The following is a 23,397-nucleotide window of genomic DNA, read 5'->3' as shown; positions in this document are numbered from 1 at the left end:
TATTTATCAAAAAAAAAGAGACTTCAAAACAATCATTATAAATATGTTCAAAGAACTAAATGAAACTGTCGTTGAAAAAGTAAAGGAATGCATAACGACCCTGTCTCATCAAACACAGAATAGCAATAAAGAGATCAAAATTCTAAAAAAAAGAGCCAAATGAAAATTCTGGAGTCGAAAAGTATAATAACTGAAATTTAAAAAATCCACTAGAGGGGTTCCAAAATAGATCCAAACTGGCAGAAGAATCAGTGAACTTGAAGAGAGATAAAGAAAGATTATGCAATTTGAAGAACAAAGAAAAAAAAAAAATGAAGAAAAATCAAGAGTCTTAGAAGCTGTACTCTAAGTGTACTCTAAATGTGGAACACCATTAAGCACACCAACCTATTCATAATGGGAATATTAGAAAGACAGGAGACAGAGAAAGGAACATAAAAAGTATTTCAATAAATAATGGCTGAAATGTTCCCAAATTTGATAAAGAGAATTAATCTACACATCTAAGAAGCTCAATAAACACCAAAAAGTGGGCCAGGCATGGTGGCTCACGCCTGTAATCCCAGCCCTTTGGGAGGCTGAAGCGGGCGGACTGCTTGTGCCCAAAAGTTCAGGACCAGCCTGGACAACATGGAGAAACTCTGTCTCTACAAAAATACAAAAATTAGCCAGGCATGGTGGCCTGTACCTGTGGTCCCAGCTACTCAAGAGGGTGAGGTGGAAGCATCACTTGAGGCTGGGAGACGGAGGTTGCAGTGAGCCGAGATGGTGCCACTGCACTCCAGCCTGGGTGATTGAAACCCTGTCTCAAAAAGAAAAAAAAAAAAAAGGTAAACACAATGAGATACACACCCAGACACATCAGAGTTAAAATGCTGAAAGACAAAGTCCTCAAAGAATCAACAGAAAAACAATTCTTCAAATACAAGGGACCCCAGTAAGATTAAGTTTTGACTTATTATGAGAAACAATCGAGCCAGAAGGCAGTGAGATGACATAATCAAAGAACGAAAAGCAAAAAAGAATCTTATATCTAGAAAAACTACTTTTGAAAAATGAAGGTGAAATAAAGGGATTTCCAGATAAACAACAACTAAATCTGTTGCTAGCAGACATGCCTTACAAGAAATAACAAAGAAAGTTCTCCAGGCTGAAAGCAAATGACCCCAAAAAGTAATCTTAACACACACAGAAACATACATACACACAGCAAGCAACAACACCAGATGGAAACTCAAATTCACAGCAAAAAATACAGAGAACCAGAAATGGAAATCAGAAGGTTAATGTAACTCTATAAATATGTACTTGCTCTCCTTTTATCCCAGCTTCTTTAAAAGATACAAGATTAAAGAAATAGTTACAAAAATGTATTATTGAATAGTGCCTTATACAGATGTAACACGTATAGCAATAATCACAGAACAAAGGAAAAGAGAATATGCCTATATAAAAATAATGTTTATATCTTATAATTTAGTATAAATTTGGAATAGATTCTAATATGCTAAGATGTATATAGTAAGCATTAGGTCAATCGCTAAGAAAATAACCAAAAAAAAAAAGTGAAAAAAATCATTAAGAGAATTAAAGTGTTACACTAGGAAATATTCACTTAATTCAAAAGAAAGAAGTAAAGGAAGAATAGAGAAACAAAACAGATAGTAGACATACAGAAAACAAAGAGAAAAATTGTTGATGTGAATCCACCCTATGTATCATAACATTACATGGGAAAGGATTAAATGACCCAGCCAAAAGGCAGAAATTGCCAGACAATTTTTAAAAATCCAATTGTATTCTGTTTACAGAACCTTAGGTTCAAAGATACAAATAAGTGGAAAGTAAAAGGATGGAAAAAATATATATACTCTGCAAACAGCAACTGCAAGAAAGCTGGAGCGACTCTACTAATCATATGGGACGAACAGACTTTAAAACAAAACATAATACTAGAGATGAAGAGATGTTTTATAAATGTAAAAGGGTCAACTCATCAGAAAGATGTAAGTATAAACAGAACCCCAAGCAACAGGAAACAACATCAACAAATTGAAGGGAGAAATACACAATACAACAAGTGGTGACTTCAATACTTCAGTAATGGACAGAACAACTAGAAAAAGGATCAGCGATGAAATAGAAGACTCGAACAACACTATAAACCAACTTAGGCCTAACAGGTATCTGTAGACCACTCCATCCAAAAGCAGAATATACATTCTTCTCAAGGGCATATGGAACACTTTCCAGGATAGATACTTACTAAGGCATAAAACAAACCCTAATACAGTTAAAAGGACTGAAATCATACAAAATATATTGTCTTTCCACAATGAAATAAAATTAGACATCAATAATAGAAAAAAGTGAGAAACTCATGAATATGTACAAATTAAACAACACAAATAATCAATGGGTCAAATAAAAATTAAATAAATTTGAAAATACTTTGAGATGAATTTAAAATGAAGACACAAAACATACAGGATGCAGCTAAAGCAGTGAGTAGAGGGAAATATATAACTATACATGCCTATATTAAAAAAGAAAATCTCAACTCAGTATCCTCAACTTTCACTTCGACACTCTGGAAAAGAAGAAGAAACTAAAGCTAAAATAAGCAGAAGAAAGGAAATAATGAAGATTGAAGCAGAAATTAAAGAAACGGATAATAGAAAAACAAAAAAGAAAATCAAACCAAAAGTTGGTTCTTTGAAAAGATCACCAAAATTGATAAATCAAGTCAGGAATGTTGGAAATGTTTCCAAGTGATGGGGAATTTTTGCCTTTGATTAGCCAGTGGATTCTCCTTCCTATTTGGGTCTCTAGGAGGCACCAAGAAGGATAATATGAAGATGAAAGCACATCTGACTTTCCGTGTCCCATCTGATCAAACCCCATTCCCACCTCCCCCACATCCCCACCTGCCCCTTCTGTCCCCACTTCCACCTGTCTCATCCTGTCCTACCTGCCCCATCCCCACCTGTCTCTTCCTGTCCCTCCCGCTCCGCCATCCCACCTGCCCTGCCCCACCTACCCCATCCCATCCCATAGTAGTAACGGTGCTTGCTGTCCTCCGACCCAAAGACCTTGATCACCATGCTGTAGAGGTGCAGCCCCTCCACCAGCATCCATGCGAAGGCACTCAGGAAGAAGTAGTGTAGGAGCACGGCCATCACCCGGCAGGGGGTCTAGGATGTAACCAGAGATGGGAGGTGAGACAGCCCTGGGGTGGGCCCTGGGCGTGGCTATGATCCCAGCCTCCCAGTATCCATGTCCTGGTTGGTCTTTTGGTCATGTGACCATGTTTCTTCCCAGGATATCTTCCTGTTGCTCAAGCCCAGGGATTTGGGTGTAGCACTTGACTCAGGGCTAGCCAGTCACAGCACCATGTTGCCCCCAGGGATGGTGATTGGTTCAGGAGAGGGCACAGGACTCAGGCCCAACCAATCAGCAAAACTATCCATTCCTTGCAACAGGATTGGCTCAGGGATGGGCACATGACTCACCTGGTCCAATCAGGGTGGATTCTGGGGCTAAGGCAGGGACTATGGAAGAGTTTCCCTCCCTTCAAGTGAGGACTGGAGCAAGGAACTTTGGAAGCCATGTGGCTCCCAGAGAGGTGTGGAGCCTGCCACCTGCCATGTGGCTGAACCCTACATGCTGGGACTTCTAGTTCTAACTAAATTGACTGCAGCTTCCAAGTTGTAGTTACCCAGAACTGAAAGGGGCTCAGGCGACCATGTTGCTCCACAGGCTTCCCCTCAATAGGGCTCAGAGACAGAAAGGCAGGGCCTTGGGAACCTCTCCATTCCTCGCCTGGGGCCTGGAGGCCCCAGGTGCCCAGGACGGAGAGAGTTCGGCCCTGCACAGTGCAGCCTCAGATCCTCCTGGGGCTCCACTCCTCTGCTCCCTGTGAGTCCAGGTGCTGGGAACAGCCAAGGCTTGTCCCTTAGCTCTAGATAAAAGGTCCAGGAAACCAGAGCCCAGGAAGGAACACAAACCAAGGACCCCAGGACAACCCAGCTCTGCTGGCGCTCCAAGTTCTGTCCTTCAGATGTGCCCAAGGCAGTTAGTTCTCAGAGAAGAAATGTACAAGCCACTAAATGTGTTTCTTGTCATCATGATCTGTTATATCTAGATACAAAATAAGACATACCTATTATTTTTGTTGGCTCAGCAACCCCTGGCCCTGTGTCTTCCAGGACCAGCTGCCCCCTTCCCTTGGGGAGCAGCCCCTCCCTACCCCAGAGGCTCTGATGGGACCAACCATTAAAATCATCCTCTCCCATCTGGGCACAAAGGTTCACCCTGTAGGCATATCACTCAAACAGGACCAACTGGAGCCCTTCCCTGGGATTCAGACCCAGGTCTCTGGGAGAGCGGGACCCATCAGAGCCTTTCCCTGGGATTCAGGCACAGGTCTCTGGGAGAGCAGGACCCATCAGAGCCCTTCCCTGGGATTTAGACACAGGTCTCTGGGAGAGCGGGACCCATCAGAGCCCTTCCCTGGGATTTAGACACAGGTCTCTGGGAGAGCGGGACCAATCAGAGCCCTTCCCTGCGATTTAGACACAGGTCTCTGGGAGAGCGGGACCCATGAGAGCCCTTCCCTGGGATTTAGACACAGGTCTCTGGGAGAGCGGGACCAATCAGAGCCCTTCCCTGGGATTTAGACACAGGTCTCTGGGAGACGGGAACCAATCAGAGCCCTTCCCTGCGATTTAGACACAGGTCTCTGGGAGACGGGAACCAATCAGAGCCCTTCCCTGGGATTCAGACACAGGTCTCTGGGAGAGTAGGACCCATCAGAGCCCTTCCCTGGGATTCAGACACAGGTCTCTGGGAGAGCAGGACCCATCAGAGCCCTTCCCTGGGATTTAGACACAGGTCTCTGGGAGAGCGGGACCCATCAGAGCCCTTCCCTGGGATTTAGACACAGGGTTCTGGAGGAAAGATGCTCTCCCAGTCCCCTAGGGCCACCAGCTGGGATTATAGACACCTGGAGCTGCTGCAGACCTGCCTGCCCTCCTGCTGCCAGCACACAGTGGGACCTCGCTCCCCAGTATGGACTTGAACAGGCAGCGTCAGCATCACCTGAATGATTGATAGAAATATAGCATTCTAAGCTCCACCCAGAGCTCCTAAACCAAAATCTGCACTGTAAGGAATCCTCATGGGAAGTTTCACACCAGAGCCTGAGAAGCATCCAGCAGGAGAACATGAGGCCAGTGCACACCACGTCCATTCCACGGTGCATCCAGGAACTTCTCAGATGCTCCCCTGAGTCCGAGGTGGGGTGCCCTGTGAGGGAGGTGCTTGCTGCCACATGAAGGTGGGTCTGTCCATAGGCAGCAGCCCCAGGACATGCATGGGGACAAAGGGCTCTGCTGGGCAGTGAGGAGGAGAGGCTCTGCTGACCCGCTAGGCATGGGATAAAGCGTTCATCTTCTGTTGGCCAATCCTGATTGCACCCTAAGACCACAGGCTTATCCTGCTGGGTTCCTAAGAGCTTCTGCCAGAACCAGCTCCCTTTTTCCTCCCACACATGGAGCAGGCAGTCCTCTGTTTTTCTCTTCCATCAACTAGCTTACAAGCCCATGTCACTCCACTGCTGGGTCACTTCAGAGAGTCTCAGCTCTTTGCCTTCTGTGAGGTCTAAGACTTCTTAGGGCCCCAGAGAACCCCCCACTCCATGCAAAGGGCAGGGAAAGATGGCATCTAGGTCTGCAGGTCTGCTTCGCTGAACAGAGGTGACACAACTGTTTGCTGTCAAGCACCGGATGAAGGGCACAGCCTGCAGCCAACAAGAGTCCTGGTCTGCCCACACCAGGCCGTCAGCTTGGCCAAGGCCTGTAAGCCCTGTGCCCCAATTCCTTTATCTGTAGGCTGAGAGGATGACAGGCTGGTTAGAGAGTGACATGGCTTCGCAGATGCAAGCCCTTGTCACGGTGCCTCGCGCGTAGCTGGTGCTAGGCAGTGTGAGTGGGTGGCGGCAGCGGCAGCTTTACCCAAGGCTGGCGTGCAGCACAGAAACCAGCTCATGCACGTCACGATCTCTGCTTCCCCCGAGAAAACCACAGCCCTGGTTGTCTGGGGAGATGGGTTCTGAAATTTGAGTTGAAAAAGCTAGCAGAAGGTGCCACCCGGTGACATCCGAGGAGGCAGGGGAAGGACAGCGCAGGAACACGGAGCTGCGCCCACTCACCGTGCCCGGCTCGAGGCGGAAGCTAATGAGCAGCAGGACCTGGGCCACCAGCACGGCGAAGGACAGGTTGGCGTGGATGTGGTAGCGCTGGTTCCGGATGGTGCTCACGGAGCTGAGGACAGAGGCAGGGTGTGAGACCCGGGCCCTCCACCGACCCAGTCCCCCAGGCTGGGCTCCCTGGCCCCATGAAGTCCCTGTATCCATTCCTCCAAGAGAAGCCAGAGGGGTTGCTATCACTCCCTGCTGTGGACCATCAATGGCTCCCTATTGCTCTTGGATCTGATCCCAGCTCCTTCCATGCCCACACAGCCCTACACAGTCTGACCCTGGGCCATGGCTCTGCTCTGACTCAGTTCCTTTCTTTCCCAGCTCATGTTCCTGCTTCTCAAAGCCCCAGCTTATTCCAGCTGTGGGGCCTTTGCATAGCTGTTCCCATGCGGTAAACCCTCTCCCAGGTCCCCGCATGGCGGCCCGAATGTCTCCCTCAGCGTAAGCTTCCTGACACTGCTGGGACCTAGCTGCACCCCTCCCTCTCTGCCCTGCTGACTCGTGGCGTGATCACAGTGAAGATGTTTGTTCTCGCTTTTGTTTACGTGGTTATTGTCCAGCCCCCATCCAAGCATGTTCTCATCTCTCTTGGACACAGTCAGGCCCTCAAAGCCGACCACACGCCTGTGCTGAGGAACGTGGGAGCCAGAATGAATGAATGAGCAAAGGGCTGAGGTGTCCCCAGGCCCATGGCCATCCCCTTTTGCCTGGCTCGGGTTCCACCAGAATTCCTGTGCCTGGGCTGGGGGCCTTTCCAGACCTTTCCAGCTTAGCTAAGCCTGGTGCTCTTACCTCTACAGCCCCTCCCCTCTCCCGTGTCTCCTCCATCTTGAGATCTGGGGTGCAGGCAGGGGCTGAGGGGCTGTTAGGTGGATTAGAAAAGGGGACTCACGACAGCACGGCGAAGGTGACCAGCGTGGCCACCAGGCAGAGCACGGAGAGGGAGCAGCCCACATAGCTGACAGACGACAGCGCCACCTGGTGTCCGCGTGCAAGCTGCGGGGAGCAGAGCAGAGGCGTCAGCAGCAGGCCCAGGCACCCCATCGGAGCCTGAAGCTGCAGAGGGCCCAGGTGGGTGCACAGCTGGTCCCCTGTGAGTGTGGTGCTGACCACCAAGCCTGCCTCCCAGCCCAAATGTCTGTTGCTGCCACCGACAGAGGCCGGTGCTGGGGTTGCAGCCCTGGTTCTGTGTGTGCATGTCCGGTGCCCCGAGGTGCCCTACAGAACACTGAGGCTCCCTCAGCCACATTCTCCAGACTGCGGCTGCCTGGCCTGGGCAGGCGCTGAGCCTCCTGTCTACACTGCAATACACAGGGCTGCAGACTAACAGTCAGCCCCAGAGCCAGACCTCCCGGGTTCAAGTCCCAGCTGGGCCACGTCCTGGCTGACGATCTGGGCCACGTGACACTCGGCTGTGAAATGAAAATAATGACCCCTCTCCATTCCCACAGTGGCCGCAAGGACTCCATGAATTTACAAACATAAAGTGCTGGAGCAGCTAGGGAAGAGCTGGCTACCGCCCCTGCCTGAGGCCACTACCCTCCCAGTCCCCGCACAATGGCTGCCACCTGCACACTGTGGGCCTCAGGAAAGCTCTCTAAATGGACACGGTGGTGATCAGCAACACCCGCGTCTGCTGGGTCCCAACACCTTGTGGGAATGAGGCAGAACAGAACACACCTGGGGATTAAGCGGCTGCAGGGCCACAAAGGATAGAACCGAAGCCGCAGTTCACCGACCGCACAATCCAGACGGCGCCCCCTCGGTTCTGAAGTCGGGGCCTCAAGCTCAGACACATGTGGCTCCGGGCTCCTAAGCCACAGGCCTGGAAGGGCAGCCTCCCAGCTGCTCACGTGCAGGAGGGCGCCACGTGCTTCCTCCTGTGGTCCATGGCTCTTGTCAGAGGCCCAGCTGAAGCCTGAAGCCTGAAGCCTGCATCATGCTGTCCCTGTCCGGCACTGAGGCCCCAGACCCCAGACCCACGTCCCCCCCTCCTCCGAGACGCCTGCCTCCAGCTTCCTCCTGTGGCATGCGGGTAGGGGGAGTCTAAATGCATTCTCCCCGATCACCAGGACAAAGGAACAAAAGGAGGCCACTCTGAGTGTGTAAGGAGCTGTTGGCAATGAGGGAGGAGACGCCGCAGGCCCAGGGGGCCCCAGCTCACGGTGAGGCAGGTAGCGCACTGGACCACGGGGAGCAACCTGGGGCCAGGGGGCCATGGGAAGCCCGAACACTCAGCAAGCACCGCCTTCAACTGTGATTCACAGCGGAGTGGGCTCACGCCCGAGGGGCTACAGACGTGCTAGATTCCTGGGTGCGTGGGGCTGGGGTAGGGGCAGCCTGGATGCCACAGCCTGTGCCTCCTACTTTAGCAGGAGCTCATTTTCACCCCGCAGGCCCTGGTGTCCTCTCTGAGATCCAGTGCTTGCAGAAGGCAGGGCCTTGGCCTGGCCCCCTTCAGGAGTGAAACAGCTGTTGCCATGACACCAGCAGCATTTCCCCTGGAGGGGCCCTTTTGTGCTCTCGGGCTCAGGGACAAGGCAGAGAGGCTGAGGGCTGGGCAGAGCCACCTGTGCTGAACGCCGGCTCAGGCCTCAGCAGGCAAGGACCTGCGCACAAGTTCCAATTTCCCAGGGGCTGGACTTTCCTCTCCACGGACATCGTGGCTATCACGGGAAAGGTGGGCACTGCGTGGCCAGGACCAGGGAGACGGAAGAATCCCCCTTCCAGGTTCATGATGCCCCAGGGAGAGAGGAGGGGCAGGCACAGGGGAGCGCATCAGTATCTCTGAGGATGAGAGGGAACTTTGAAGGAATGGGGCCCCCCGTCCCCTCAGGAGAGTGGCTGCGGTTTCTTGTTCTTGTTCCTGGTTATTGCAGAATCATCCAGTTAGGGGTAGGAGAGCCCCGCTACTCCTTCTCCCATGGATAAACCTTTCTCCTTCAACTCCTGGGCCTGGCCTTCCATATTTGAGAAGACCTTCAGGCTGTTGACCTCTGACCCCTGGGAATCACAGCCATGCCCGTGGGCTTCCCTGCAGCAGGTGCCACGATGTCCCCTGGGTGTGTGCCTCCATCTCGGCTTCCCCTGACCCTCATGGGCTCTCCTGCACTGGGCTTGAGGAACTCAAGGTGGAGACTTTGGTGAACTCACACCGACTCTGCCCAGAGCCCACTCCCTATCGCTGCCTGGCAACACCCAGGGCACCTGGGACACTGTGGGCGAACAGGGGCCTCCCGGGGGGCCGAGGCCGCCCAGTGCTGCCCATCTCTGCTCCACCAGGTGGGAGCTGAGGTCACAGGCATCTTCTGCCAGCAGAAGGGGCCTTGTGGGAGGGGTAGGCACTCATCAGTCACCTGCCGAGTATGTTTGGCAAAACAAGTTCCTCAACAGGCGGGTGCTGCCAGTGCATTCCCACCGCACCATTCTCGGCAATGGAAACAAACGTCTCCACCTGCAGACCGACGGGCCAAGAGCTACTCCCATTAATCGCATAGCCGCGGTGGGTGAAGGGAACTCAGTTTCTAGGCCACATTCCCCACGCTAAGTGTGTGACACTCCAGTTTCCGCATGACATTATTAGCAAATTGTCCATGAAATGATGTTTCTGCTTTCAGATAAGTTTGGAAAAAGCTCCATTCTCTGCACCCCTTAAAAGACTTTTTGGATGAATATAAAGCCACTTAAGAGTTCTGAGGATTCTGCAGGTAAAATAAAACCCCCCTGTTCAGCTATGTTCAACTTGGCATCTCTTAAACTCTTTGGAGGAGGAAGGGAAGAGACCCAATGACAGCAACAGAGATGTGGTTTAAGAAGTGCTGTTTTAGACGAAGTGAGATGTTTCAGAAACTAAGAATAAAACCAAATACAGGACACACTGACATTATACTGGATATGCAGTCTTTCTAAGACAACTGAAAAGTCTTGTCTCTCACACTGATCTCTGCCTAGAGATGGAAGTAAGGGTCAGTTACAAGAGTTTTGGGCCTCAGCAGAGGGAATGGTTCTTGGAAATGAACGTCCAGCTCTTCAGCAGTCACCAAACTGAATTCAGTTAAAAACCAATGGAGGCCAGACACAGTGGCTCACGCCTGTAATCACTTTGGGAGGCCGAGGCGGGCAGATCACCTGAGGCGAGGAGTTTGAGACCAGTCTGGCCAACATGGTGAAATCCCGTCTCTCCTAAAAATACAAAAATTAGCCAGACATGGTGGCCCACACCTGTAATCCCAGCTACTCAGGAGGCTGAGGCAGGAGAATCGCTTGAACCCGGGAGGTGAAGGTTGCAGTGAGCCGAAATCGTGCCACTGCACTCCAGCCTGGGTGACAGAGCCAGACTCCATCTCAAAAAAAAAAAAAAGAAAAAAAGAAAAAGAAAAAAAGAAAAGAAAGAAAAGAAAAGAAGAAAAATCAGTGGAAACACTGCTAGCAAAGGAAAGAAAGCAGTGGTGTCCAAAAGCCTGCCTGGCCCACTGCCCTGGGAAGCCCCCCAAGAGATGCACCCCACACAGGTCTCCACCCACAAAGCCCTGGCTCCTCCCCACCCCTGATCATCTCTGCTCCACGCAAGTCATCTCATGTCCCACCAGAGGGATGCATATCACTCTCGGACACCATAGCTGCATTTCATGGGGCATCATCTCTCCCCCAGGGACATGGGAAGCCCTGAGGATGCATTAGGGAAGCTTTTCCTACCTTATCTCGCAGCTCTAAGAACAGCAGTGAGCAGTACTGGGAACAATGGTAACCAGAGGTATTTGCTGAAGGCGTCAGGGGAGAAAGAGCCCTCACATCTACCCATCTGACTCTGCCACTGATTCAACAGAGAGATTTCCTAAATCTACATCACTGATTAATATCTTTTAAATTGAGAAAATAAAGCTTTAGCTCATCTATTTGCAAATGCAGTGAGGTTCCAGTGGGCTGACATGAGAGTTTGCTGCACATTGGGCTGCAGTTGGTCAGCCAACTCTCTAAAACATCTTAATCTCCGTTCTTGGCGACCCATTCTACTGGGAGTTTCTGACAAATGGGAGTCTAGCCCTAGCCCCAGACCCACACCTACCCACTTATGCCTTAAGCCTTCCAACCATATTATCGATCAACCTTATCGCCAACCAACCATGCCATCAACCAACCCATTATCAATCAACCCACCGTCAACCAACCCATCATCAATCAACCTTACCATTAACCAAGCCTACCATCAACCAACCTTACATTCAAACAATGCATCATTAGCTAATCTGACTATAAACCAACTCCACCATCAACCAACCTTAACATCAACCAACCCATCATCAACCAACTCCACCATCAACTGACCTTACCAACAACCAACCCATCATCAACCAATTTCACCATCAACCAACCTGAACATCAACCAAACCGACCACAAACCAACCTTGCCATCAACCAACCCATCATCAACCAATCTACCAGCCAATTCCACCATCAGCCAAACCCACCATCAACCAACCTTACCTTCAAGTAATCCACTATCAACCAACTCTACCATCAACTGACGCATCATCAACCAAACTCATCATAAACTCACCTTCAACCAACCCACTACCAACTAACCTAACCATTAACCAACCCATTAACCAAATGCATCATAAACCAACCTATCAATCAACCTGATTATCAATCAAACCCATCATCAACCAACCCATCATCAACCAACTTTATCTTCAGCCAATCCTACCCTCAACCAACCTACTGTCAACCAACCCTATCTTCAACCAAACTTACCACCAGCAAACCTCACCATCAGCCAACCCCACCATGAACCAACCCCACCATCAATCAAGTCTCTTTATCATGTACTTTTATCAAACCCACCCAAAGCCAGCATCATGCCAGGCACAATGGGGAGCACTAAAAAGAAAGACACATGGCTCTTCCCTTGAACAGAGCTAATAGCCTGACCAGGCAGCCTTGAAATGATTGTAAGAAACATAAGGCCAGACATATTGGAGGGTCACATGGTACATGGTGCTTGAGTTATAAGGTGAGCCCATAGGTAAAAATGATAGATGATCAAAATGACCTTTGAAAACTCCTGAGATCTCCCATAAACAGGAGTCTCCATGGCTTCTGCATGTAACGTCATACATTCTTCTTCCACACAATGGTCTGAATAATGAGGCCGACTTCAGGAGGGATCAAGAAGAAATGGCATGCACACATCAGGGTCTGCAAACCTCACTGCTTCAACACAGCTTTCAAGTCCACAGAGTGGACTGAGGCAGAAGGTGACAATCTAGGCGATCCTGACAGTGGCTCACTGCCTTCTCTTTACTACAGGGACTTTCTAGTTGTAACACACATTCAGCCATGGATTTGTCATTGTATTACTTAACCCTGCAACCTGTGTTAAACGTTAACTCCACCACGACCTGCACACAGCCTTAGGAAACTGGAAGGGAGGGAGGGTGATCTGAAGGAGGGGGAGAGAAATACTGAGTGGGCGTTAGGAGGGAGAGGGCTTCACACAGGCCTCAATGCTTGGGCAGGAACCTGACAGACAGCACAGGAGACAGCCTTCTAGACCAGAGTGATGTGAGCTCTGACGGTAAGTTCCATGAAGACAGGTCGACTGTCTTGTTTAATTCTGAATCCCCGGGGCCCGACAGAGGATCTGGCAAACTCTAGGCATCATGGAGAATCACAGAAGAGTGGTTGGAAATGACAGAAATGAGGCACCTGCTGCTTGAAGGCATCGAATCCTCAGAGCAAGCCTGTGGGTGGACAGCGTGGTTTCCCTTTACAGATGAGGATACTGAGGCAGCCGCAGTAAATGACTGCCCACCACCACGCAGCTGGCGAGAGGCAGGGCTGGGGCTGACCCGTGATGGCCCCTGCTACAGCAGCAAGCATGTATTCAGCACCTACTGTGCACCACGCACGGAAGTCTCGTTGCAGTGGGGAAGCGGGTGATGAACAAAGACGTGGATGTGTAAACGTGACTAAATACCTAAGGCTGCCAGTGTCGTGTTGATGAGGCTGTGATGGAAACACACAGGGGCGGTGGCGGAGGTGACTGCAGAGGGAAGAGGGATGGTGGCCCTCACACGGCCATGATCTGAGAAAGGCCCTGACCCAGGCCCTTCCCTCTCCCTTGGAGCACCCACCTCCGAGTCCTGCTGGCTTCTCACCACTGGCCAACTGTCCCAATCCTCTTTCTGATGGATTTCTAGAGCCTCTGCCTTGATCTCGTCAGCCTCCTGGGCTTCCCTGGTCTCCCCACAGCACCACCCCCATCCTCTACCATGTCCCTCCTGGCTTGGGTTCCGCTGTACACTGGAGCCTCGTCCCTCATGGCTCACCCCCTCCATAGCGCCTGAGTCAGACTCAAACCCCCATTCCCCCACCATGGCTTCTGAGGCCCTGCATGCTCCAGCCCCAGCCCGTGCCTCTGACCTGCCTCCATCCACCCTCTCCCTTCATCATGGGAAAGCAAGACCCTCCCCGCTCGGGATTGGACATGGGGAGCTGGTTATGAAGGTGAGGGAAGCCCTGAAAAAGCAGAGAAGGCAGTGAGGCAGCCCAGACAGCGGCCACCGCGGGAGAAGGAAGTGAGGCCCAGACAGCGGCCACCACGGGAGAAGGCAGTGAGGCAGCCCAGACAGCAGACACCGCGGGTGAAGGCAGTGAGGCCCAGACAGTGGCCACTGCGGGAGAAGGTGGTGAGGCAGCCCAGACAGCGGCCACCGCGGGAGAAGGCAGTGAGGCAGCCCAGACAGCGGCCACCGTGGGAGAAGGCGGTGAGGCAGCCTAGAGAGCGGCCACCGTGGGAGAAGGCGGTGAGGCAGCCCAGACAGCAGACACCACGGGAGAAGGTGGTGAAGCAGCCCAGACAGCGGCCACTGTGGGAGAAGGCAGTGAGGCAGCCCAGAGAGCGGCCACCGTGAGAGAAGGCGGTGAGGCAGCCCAGAGAGCGGCCACCGTGGGAGAAGGTGGTGAGGCAGCCCAGACAGCAGACACCACGGGAGAAGGCGGTGAAGCAGCCCAGACAGCGGCCACCGCGGGAGAAGGCAGTGAGGCAGCCCAGACAGCCACGACCGCGGGAGGACAGTGGGAGAGGGGACGGCAGCAGAGCCAGGCCGGGCCACCAGCAGAAACTGGAACCAGACCAGCCTGCCCAGGTGAGGCTGGCGCAGGGGTGCAGGGAAGGGTCTGCATGCAGGGGCTGGAGCCACAGAGTGACGCCCATGCCAGCAGGAGCCCAGGCAGGAGGCTGGCCCCTTCGCCCACCCCAGCAGCACCGTCTCTCCTTGGTTGGACTTGGAAGAAGCCAAGCGTAGAGCAGAGAGCAGAGAGCAGGGCGAGCAGAGGATGGGCTCCCGGGCACAAGAGCAGGAACTCCGGGCTAGGTCCACACTCCACCCCCACACCAGCCCTTGAACCAACCATCTGCTCCCCAACCTTTGACGCCCACCCTGTCCCGGCCAGGCTGGCTCCTCCCTGTCTCTGGTCTCTCAGCGGCTGGCATCCAGGCTCTCACGGGGCCTGTCTCCCCTCAGGGCAGCCCTCAGCCCCTGGCTGGGCTGCACTCCTGCCCTTGGCTCCTGGACAGCACGAGTGACCAGGCCCTGGCGGATCTGTGACTCCAAGCATCCCTGGTTTGGCGGCCGTCCCTGGCCGTAGGCAGCCGTAGCATGTGCCAACAGCATGCAGCCAGCCTCCCCCGGGCTGGGTCCAGTTGCTGGCACATTTCACGTCCACTGATGGAAATGAACAGACAGCCCGGGGACAGGTGGAAATGAGCTGCTTGGCCACTTGAGGGGTGCTGCAGGACGGGAGAGGACTGGCCACAGGCAGGAGATCTTCCCCGAGGACCCAGCTGGGCTGCTGTGTGTTTGAACAGATGCTGGGACTGGCCTGCCTCGGGTCACAGTGACCTTGTTGAAAGTGTCAGCTGGGGGACCATCACCCTCTTGTTTTCCAGACCAGGAACCCTGGGGGCTCCGGCTGCCTCCCCTGGCCGCACAGCTTGTGCATCAGTCTGGGGCCAGCTGGGAAAACAGAAACCACTCCAGCCTTTCAAAGAGTGGAACACTTGACTCAGGGAATTGCTAACCCTCGGGAGGGGAGAGAAAGGGGGACCTCATAGGGGTAGTGAGGTGGCCCAGGAATGAGCCTCGTCACAAATCCCCCCGTGGAAGCCAGATCCATAGACTGTCCAGCAGGGCTGCAGCCACAGCAGAGGCATGGCCACTGCCCAAAAAGCCACCTGTAGGGGCGAGAGAAGAGCTGCTGGGCCTCCTCCCCTCCCATCGCCTGCCCCAAGTGACAGAGCTGCTGGGCCTCCCCTCCCATCGCCTGCCCCAAGTGACAGACCTGCGACTCAGCACAGTGGTCGGCCGTGGGAGGCAGAGCCGGGCAGCAGGAGGCAGGTGGATCTCAGAGCAGAACCCAGGACCCAACATGACTGAGAACTCAGGGCTGAGTCCCCACTGTGCCCCGGACGATGGCTGCTTTAAACAGCTGTGGCGATGTAAACCTGGACCGGCAGTGCCCCACAGGAACCCATCCTCACAGATGGAGGTGGGATGTAAACCTGGACCGGCAGTGCCCCCACAGGAACCCATCCTACAGATGGAGGCGGGATGTAAACCTGGACCGGCAGTGCCCCACAGGGACCCATCCTCACAGATGGAGGCGGGATGTAAACCTGGACCGGCAGTGCCCCACGGGAACCCATCCTCACAGATGGAGGCGGGATGTAAACCTGGACCGGCAGTGCCCCACGGGAACCCATCCTCACAGATGGAGGTGGGATGTAAACCTGGACTGGCAGTGCCCCACGGGAACCCATCCTAACAGATGGAGGCAGGATATAAACCTGGACCGGCAGTGCCCCACGGGAACCCATCCTCACAGATGGAGGCAGGATGTGTGCACAGGATACTGGTCATTTGCTACGGCCAAAGACCACCATGACTTCAGTGTCCACCCTCGGGAGAGCTACGCAGTGGTTAACACGGGAGATGTGGCTCTGTGTACCCTGAGAAGGAGCAACCTCCAAGATACGTGCATATATTTTTCAAAGTGTGCTATCTGGCCAGGCATGGTGGTGCACACCTCTAGTCCCAGCTGCTTGGGAGGCTGAGGTAGGAGGATCTCTGGAGCCCAGGAGGTCAAGGCTGCAGTGAGCCGAGGTGGCGCCACTGACTCCAGCCTGGACCACAGCGTGCAACCTTGTCTCTAACACAAATAAATTGTAAATAAAAATAAAGGGTGCAGTCTTTATACTTCACTACCCTTTGTTTAAAGAAACGTTTGCATCCATTGAGGTACACAAAATTTTAAAAACAAACAAAAAAAGAACAAAGAGCAAAGCAGGGCCCCAGGCTCAGCAACTGCGTCTGGAATGACAGAAAAGCAAGCGCGTGTCTAGGCCGTTGCTCTGGGCAAGGCCGGGAGGCAGGAACGGTGGCCATGACCCTAAGCCGCTGCTCTGGGCATGGCTGGGAGGCAGGAATGGTGGCCGTGACCCTAAGCCGCTGCTCTGGGCAGGCCTGGGAGGCAGGAACGGTGGCCATGACTGTCAGTTTCCACACTCTGCCTTCTGTGTTCCTGCATTTTCCCACGTGCGTGTATCATCTTTACAAACAATTCAACCTACAGAACCCCTCTGTCTCCTGACACCCCAGCTTCCTGTATGTCCCAGAAAGAACCCTCGAGCTCCTGTCCCACTCCTAACACGGGGGCTAGCGGCTTCTCAAAGACGGCCCACATCCCCACTCTAATTCCCAAGATTCAACACACTCATGACAAAAAATACATGTTGACCAGAAACCTGGCCCGCTTCAGACGTCAAGCCCTGACCACAGCCTTGCAGCCCACAGCTGCCCCGCCAAAGCGACCTGATCCCTCAGCCGGGCTATGCGTCCATCTGCCCCGGGAACGTCCAGTCTGGCCCCTGACCATGTTCCCAGTCCTGGTCACCCGGCCCACCCTCAGCCCCACAGAGTAAGACCCCAATTCTGAGGGTAGCCCCGAAAGAAGATCCCCCGAGAGAGGACCACCCCAGAGGCTGCTGCAGCTCCCTCTGCAGAGCGGCTCCAGCCCAGCACACTCCAGAGCAGACACTTCTTCAGGAGAATTAGGGAATAAATGAAGCAACATATGCTTCTCCTCTAAAAGGAGCAGCCTGGGTCTGGTTGGAGGAGGCAAGGGCAATTGAATTTGTCAAGAGGGGCAGGGGTGGAACCCTCAGAACCTTGACCTACGTCTCCCTGCCCCCAGGACTGCAAGGTGCCCAGGCAGGGCTGGGGCTGAGCTGGCAGCAAAGCTGAGTCCCGGCAGCTCCTGGCTGCTGCTCCACCTCGAAATGCAGGTTTTCACCTCTTAGGCCCATTTCCCAATGTCCCAGGTGGCCAGCAGCCTGAGAGTCGGGGGTACTGAAGGGAGAGATGGGGGTGGCAGGTGTCAGCCCTGTTTCCAGGGCTCACTCAGCTCTCCACTCAGAGAGGCACAGGCCACAGGGTACAGGGGAGGGCCCTGGGGGCTGAGAGGGGGTGTCTCGAGGGAGACTGGAGGGGCATGGGAGGGGTGGGTAAGGCAGAAGACGGGAGGGGGTGGAAGGGCGCATGCCCCTGTGCCTCCCCCAGGTGAGCTCCCAGCTCCCATCCCCAGCCCAGCTCTCAGCAGCCCAGGACAGGGCTCAGGAAAACTCACCCGTGAGGCGGGGCGGGAGCCACGTGCACCCGTGCACCTGGAGGGCTTGCTGGTGGAATGGTAAGGAGCCCATGCAGAAGGACCCAGCGGGCTTTGCCCACCACCCTCTCCTTCTGGAAGAACTGCACAGGCTGGGAAATCAGAAGGGATGGTGACAATTTTCTGGGTCTCTAAGAGGATGGTACTGAGGATGCATGCCCTCCCCACTCGGCCAGAAGACACTGGTGAACCACAGTATTGCTTGGGGAGTCGTGGGGGCGCTGCTGAACAAACCAACTTCCTTGTTACTCCTGGGCAAGGCAGGACCCTCTTCTGCCTCCAGGATTAGAGGGGTCCAGGGATGGGTGGAGGCGCCTCTCCTTGGAGCCCCTCCAGCCTCCACAGTTACCCCCACCCCCATCAACAGGGCAATAGACCATCCTGCCCGGTGCCCACAGCCACAGGACTGAACCTTCCTTATGAAGAGTGAATGGAAGGAGACTTGTGGCCATGAAGGGGTCAATGCTGGGACGGCTGCAGTCCCAGGTGCAGTAGCCAGGCCTGCTCCACCCCACCCCACTCCCACTCCACTCTCAGGGGTCCTCAGGGCCAGGACATCCCCAGGGGCCTCATATTCATGGCTCACTGTGACCTCACTCTGTCAGGCAGTGTTTGGGGCTGGGTGCTGAGGCTGGGTACTGAGGCTGTGTACTGAGACTGGGTGCTCAGGGCTGGGTACCGAGACGGGGTGCTCAGGGCTGGGTGCTGAGGCTGGGTGCTGAGGCTGGGGACTGAGGCTGGGTGCCAACGCTGGGTGCTCAGGGCTGGTTGCTGAGGCTGGATGCTGAGGCTGGGTGCTCAGGGCTGGGTGCTCAGGGCTGGGTGCTGAGGGTGGGGACTGAGGCTGGGTGCTGAGGCTGGGTGCTCAGGGCTGGCTGCTGAGGCTGGGTGCTGAGGCTGGGTGCTTGGGCCTGAGCTGTGCCTATTTCTGCCTCCTCTGATCACCACCACAGCTCCACAAGGAAAGGGTCCCACCCATGTCACAGCGGGGAAACTGAGGCTCAGAGCCGGCACCTGCCCAAGGCCACTTGGCACATCACTGGGAGGGACCTGTGTGTCCAGCTGGCTGGGAGGCAGAGGGGCCACTACTAACCCCAGCTGCATGCAGGAGGTGTTATTGGGAGGTGGTCTGGCTAACATTCACACAGAGACCCCGTGGAGGGAGCCTGTTTCTGACTTGAGCTGTACATGCTGCGGCTGCCGGCACTGCAGTTGGCACAGTCCCGCCTGTGACACACCCTCGGGACCACAAATACAGCTCAGAGTGGTTCTCACAGCTCCCAGCAACACCGTGTAATTCAGGCCCCTGCCACTGCCCGCCCTGTGCCCTTCCCTGGAGCCAGGGCCCATCTGAGAGGCTCAAGGCTGCACCTGGCTGGGTAACCGCGGGGCGCGGGGCCTAGAACCATGGGTCTGGGTGGAGGCCGCACTGCCGTTCCTGCCTCAGGAAGGCATGGTGTGCCCCCACGGTGCCCTTCCTTTCCCACCCGTAGCTAGATTTAGAAATGCCCAGAAAAGCCTGCAGTTGGTTTCAGGACACGGACTCCTCTGACTCAGAAACCACAACCTCAAATGCCTCCTGAGAGGCAGGGCATCAGCTCAGGAGGCCAGCGGAGGCCTGCAGACATAACCACCAGGTAGGACTGTGCTGCCAAAACGAGCATCCTCCCTCCCACAGTTCTAACCCAAGTCCTTCTCAGTGGATATGTCACTTTCCCACCAAGACAAGAGCAGGAAGCATTTCACTGTCTCCTAAAAGCAGAAGAGCGATGCGAACGTGATGAGAAGGGGCAGCTGCTTGTGGTACGGGGAGGCCATGGGGACCGGGGGGCCCTGGGGACCTCGCCCTGAGTGCAGGGGTGGTAGCCACTCGCCTCCAGCATCGTTTCCAGCCAGAGGGGGAAGCCCAGCATGGCCACATCTTCCTCTTCTTGTTTTATTTAAAAAAAAAAAAAAAATCCCAAACTTTAGATAAAATATCTGTGTTTTGGAATACTGACAACCAATTTTTAAAAATTTAAGCCTCTGTGGGCTAGGAGAAGCCCAGTCACTGGCCAGAGTCAGCCTTCAGACCACGGTTCATGACCGTCCTATTGAAATGCTTTTTCCCTGTGACCACCAGGCCCCAGGAGGGGGTGCTCGGGGACTGGCATTCCCAGGTGCTCCTGTACTGACTGACACAGGGCTCCTGCACCCCGCAGGTCAGAGCCACCCCAAGGCAGGTGCCCATGCCTGGGACGCTTCCCATGCCTGAAGCCTGGGAAGTGGCCGCCTGGGAGGAAGTGGCCACCTGCAGGAAGAAAGAGCGCACCATGGTGGGCCCTGGGACTCCTCCCAACCTCCCACACGCTCCTCGACCACTGCCCTTCCCACTGGGTGCAGCCTTGGCAGGACTGTCTATCAATATCGGGGGCTCTCCCACCTTAGACAACCAGACCATCTCCCTGGCCTGCACACCCTGAGCGGGGAACACAAGCGCCAGGAGTAGGTGCAGCTGAATTTTCCCTAAGGCCAGGCCCAAATGCCTTCCACGGCACCCGTCCCCATGCCCAGCACCTTCATTGGGTGTGTGGCTTCAGCAAGAAATGCTGAGTGGTCCACGCCTGAGCCCTCCTCTTGGTCCCTGGCTGAGCCAGCCCACACCTGCATCCACCCGTGTTAACCTCGGGTCCTCGCTCCCTCGTACCCTGCCAGCCAGTCCTTAGGGAGGACAGAAAGTTGAGCTCCCACCTACCTGCGGCAGTACAGACCAGTTGTGCCAGCAAGACTGGGATCCACCGACTAAACCAGCACGCATGTGGCATTCTGGCCTCCAAGGAGAACACATCTCTTTCCCTGAGTTCCTCTCCCCTTGTGGAACAGACTCACTCCTCCGTACCCTCATTCATACAGCAAACACAGGCATGGGCGTGTCTCAGCACCCGGACATCAGGAAGGCGCGGTGAACATGAAACACCACCCCTGGGTAGCAGGCCTCAGAAACACCTCTTCCAGCAGGCTGACTTTATTCATTTGATCATATCACACAATTCCACACAAATACACACCTGGGTCAGAGCCCACAGGCTGGTGTTTACAGTCCTTTCTCTCCCCAGCTCCTGCCACTGCCTCACCTCTGTGGCCCCCTCCTCGCCCCTGCCCGCTAACAACCTTGAATGCACCGCCCGTGCCTTTCTGATAATCACATACCAAGATACAAATGTTGCATATTTAAACACATATACAGAAACACACCCACGCATAGGGGATTTTGGCGTGGCTTTACAAAAATGGGATATGTATCACTCTACGTCTTGTCCTTTTCACACAATGTTACCTTGGTAATCCCTGCAAACGCACTGGCATAGTGACAACCCCATTCTTTCACAGTTACACCGCGTTTCCTGACTTCATCATTCCTCTTTTAGCATAGAGATGAATAATCTCCCTTAGCGTGGATGTATTAGAATTTACGCAATCATTAGTGTTATGTTTATTCATGCTTCTGTTATTTCTACCATAAATAATCAAAATATTCTGATTTTATACTTTTTTATGTCATCTTACTTGCTGATTCTTTTAATTCTCTGACATAGATTCTCATGGGTGTACTGAGAAGTTACAGGGTCTGTTCTGGATGAATTCTCTATCTGTTCCAATGGCCTACTTTTCTAGGATAATTTTATCCAATTAAAAGAAAAACTTGCCTTCTCTGGGTTCTTACTGGATCTGGGGTTGCTAATTTCAAAGAGGCAGAAATCACGCCTGGGGAGTGGAGCAGTTGGGGTGGTGAAGGGTGGGTCTGGATGCAGATCTACTGGACAGCCCAGAGGTTCGTTCCCCTGCTTGAACTGCACTCAGTAGGAGAAGTTAGAAGCACCCAGAGACGATGCCATGTTTCTGTGACTCACATGTAAAGCAAAGCTACCCATTCTTGCCCCTGGCTGGAGGAGGAATAAATTGGTACACGGTTCCCAGAGTGCAATGCGGCAATGTCTTTCAAAATCAAAATGCCTGTGCCCTTTGCCCACAGATTCACCTGCCAGGAATTTATTCTAAAGAAGCATGTGCAGGGTCATGCACTCCGGAACCACTGGAAGTCGCCAGACGCTGGAAGCCATCGCAGTGTCCATCAGCAGATGCCTTGACATGGCTCCTCAGGGCCTGGGCCCTAACCACCATGTTGACAGCAGCATGCAAAGACAGAGTGTCGTTTTGGGGTCTCCCTCTCCTGGACAGCAGCCCTGGAGCCCACCCCAGCTAGGTCCAGTTCACTCAGGTGAACCCTGTTGTCTGATGGGCTTTCCACAAAAAGGACACTGCCCACTTAGGAGGAAGAGGGCTTCCCGAAACAACCGCCGAGGAGGAGGCTGGGTATGGAGAAAAGCCAGAGAAAAACCTCGGAGAGAGAAGGGACACAATGAGGATGTGAGCTCCTGAGCAGAAAGCCTGCACCAGGAACCCAAAGACCAGCAGTGTGAGCCCAGGGCCCCGTGGAAGACATGACTCCAGGTCACAGAAATAAGGTCACTGGTGCTATTTTTATTAATTCTCTGAGTATGCTGCAAATTTGGTTTCTGCTTATGATATCAGCCTTAACTTTTTTTAATGTTGATGAGAATGTTCATTTTTAGCATGGATAATTTTAAACCATTTTCAAATCAACCTTTTCTGGCAATGAATAGATGTGATTTGCTCCCAGGAAGACACCCACAGACTGTCAAAATCCAGTGTCACTGAAAGGGAACGGTGACGGATTGAGACCATAAGTCGTCTCCGTCCCAGGTTTTTTACTCGCTGGACTGGGCCCTTCCCTTCCTTCCTCTCCCACAAACACACAACACACAAAAACACAGTTTTCGGCTGGAAGTGTAACTCCCCCTCTCTCTGGCCATGCCAAGAAGGAAGCCACACTGGGCTTTAGTTCTCAGCCTATAGAGGATGCAGAGGAGGAGGCTCTGCTCCCAGGCAGCTGGTGCTCCAGAGCATGGGCACAACCCCAACATTCGGGATTTGGCTCAAGGCTGGGCTCTGCCCCCTGATGTGACCTCAGGGAATCACCTATGACTCTTGTCTGTGATGGTCACATGACAGCACCTCACTCGTGTGGTGTGGACTGAAGGAGAGGGCAGGCCTGAATGCAAGCCCCAATGAGGCAGGGAGCATCCACAGGCAGGGAGCCCCCATAGAAAGGGAGCACCTTCCAGGCAAGGAGCACTCACTGGCCGGGAGCATCCATAGGCAGGGAACACTCAGGTAGGGAGCACTCACTGGCTGGGAGCACCCACAGACAGGGAGCACACACTGGCAGGCAGCACCCATCAGGCAGGGAGCACCCATCAGGTAGGGAGCACCCATCAGGTAGGGAGCACTCACTGGCCAGGAGCACTACCAGGCAGTGAGCACCCACTGGCAGGGAGCACTTGCAGGCA

At 53.7% G+C, this 23,397-nt stretch overlaps 1 protein-coding gene across 2 annotated transcripts in view; it reads right to left on the bottom strand.

Annotated features, from left to right (window-relative positions):
• Positions 1 to 23,397, bottom strand: part of ADGRD1 (adhesion G protein-coupled receptor D1) — a 184,456-nt gene that overhangs the window by 29,898 nt on the left and 131,161 nt on the right. For both annotated transcript variants that reach the window (XM_004054164.4, XM_004054165.4), the window contains 3 exons: positions 7,152 to 7,255; positions 6,212 to 6,323; positions 3,041 to 3,194 (listed from right to left, as the gene is read on the bottom strand). In XM_004054164.4, the coding sequence (XP_004054212.2) occupies positions 3,041 to 3,194; positions 6,212 to 6,323; positions 7,152 to 7,255 (370 nt within the window). The remainder of the gene's footprint in view (positions 1 to 3,040; positions 3,195 to 6,211; positions 6,324 to 7,151; positions 7,256 to 23,397) is intronic.

This window comes from Gorilla gorilla, chromosome 10 (genome assembly GCF_029281585.2).
Source record: "Gorilla gorilla gorilla isolate KB3781 chromosome 10, NHGRI_mGorGor1-v2.1_pri, whole genome shotgun sequence".
NCBI lineage: Eukaryota > Metazoa > Chordata > Mammalia > Primates > Hominidae > Gorilla > Gorilla gorilla.
This window is presented reverse-complemented; position numbering and strand designations above follow the sequence as displayed.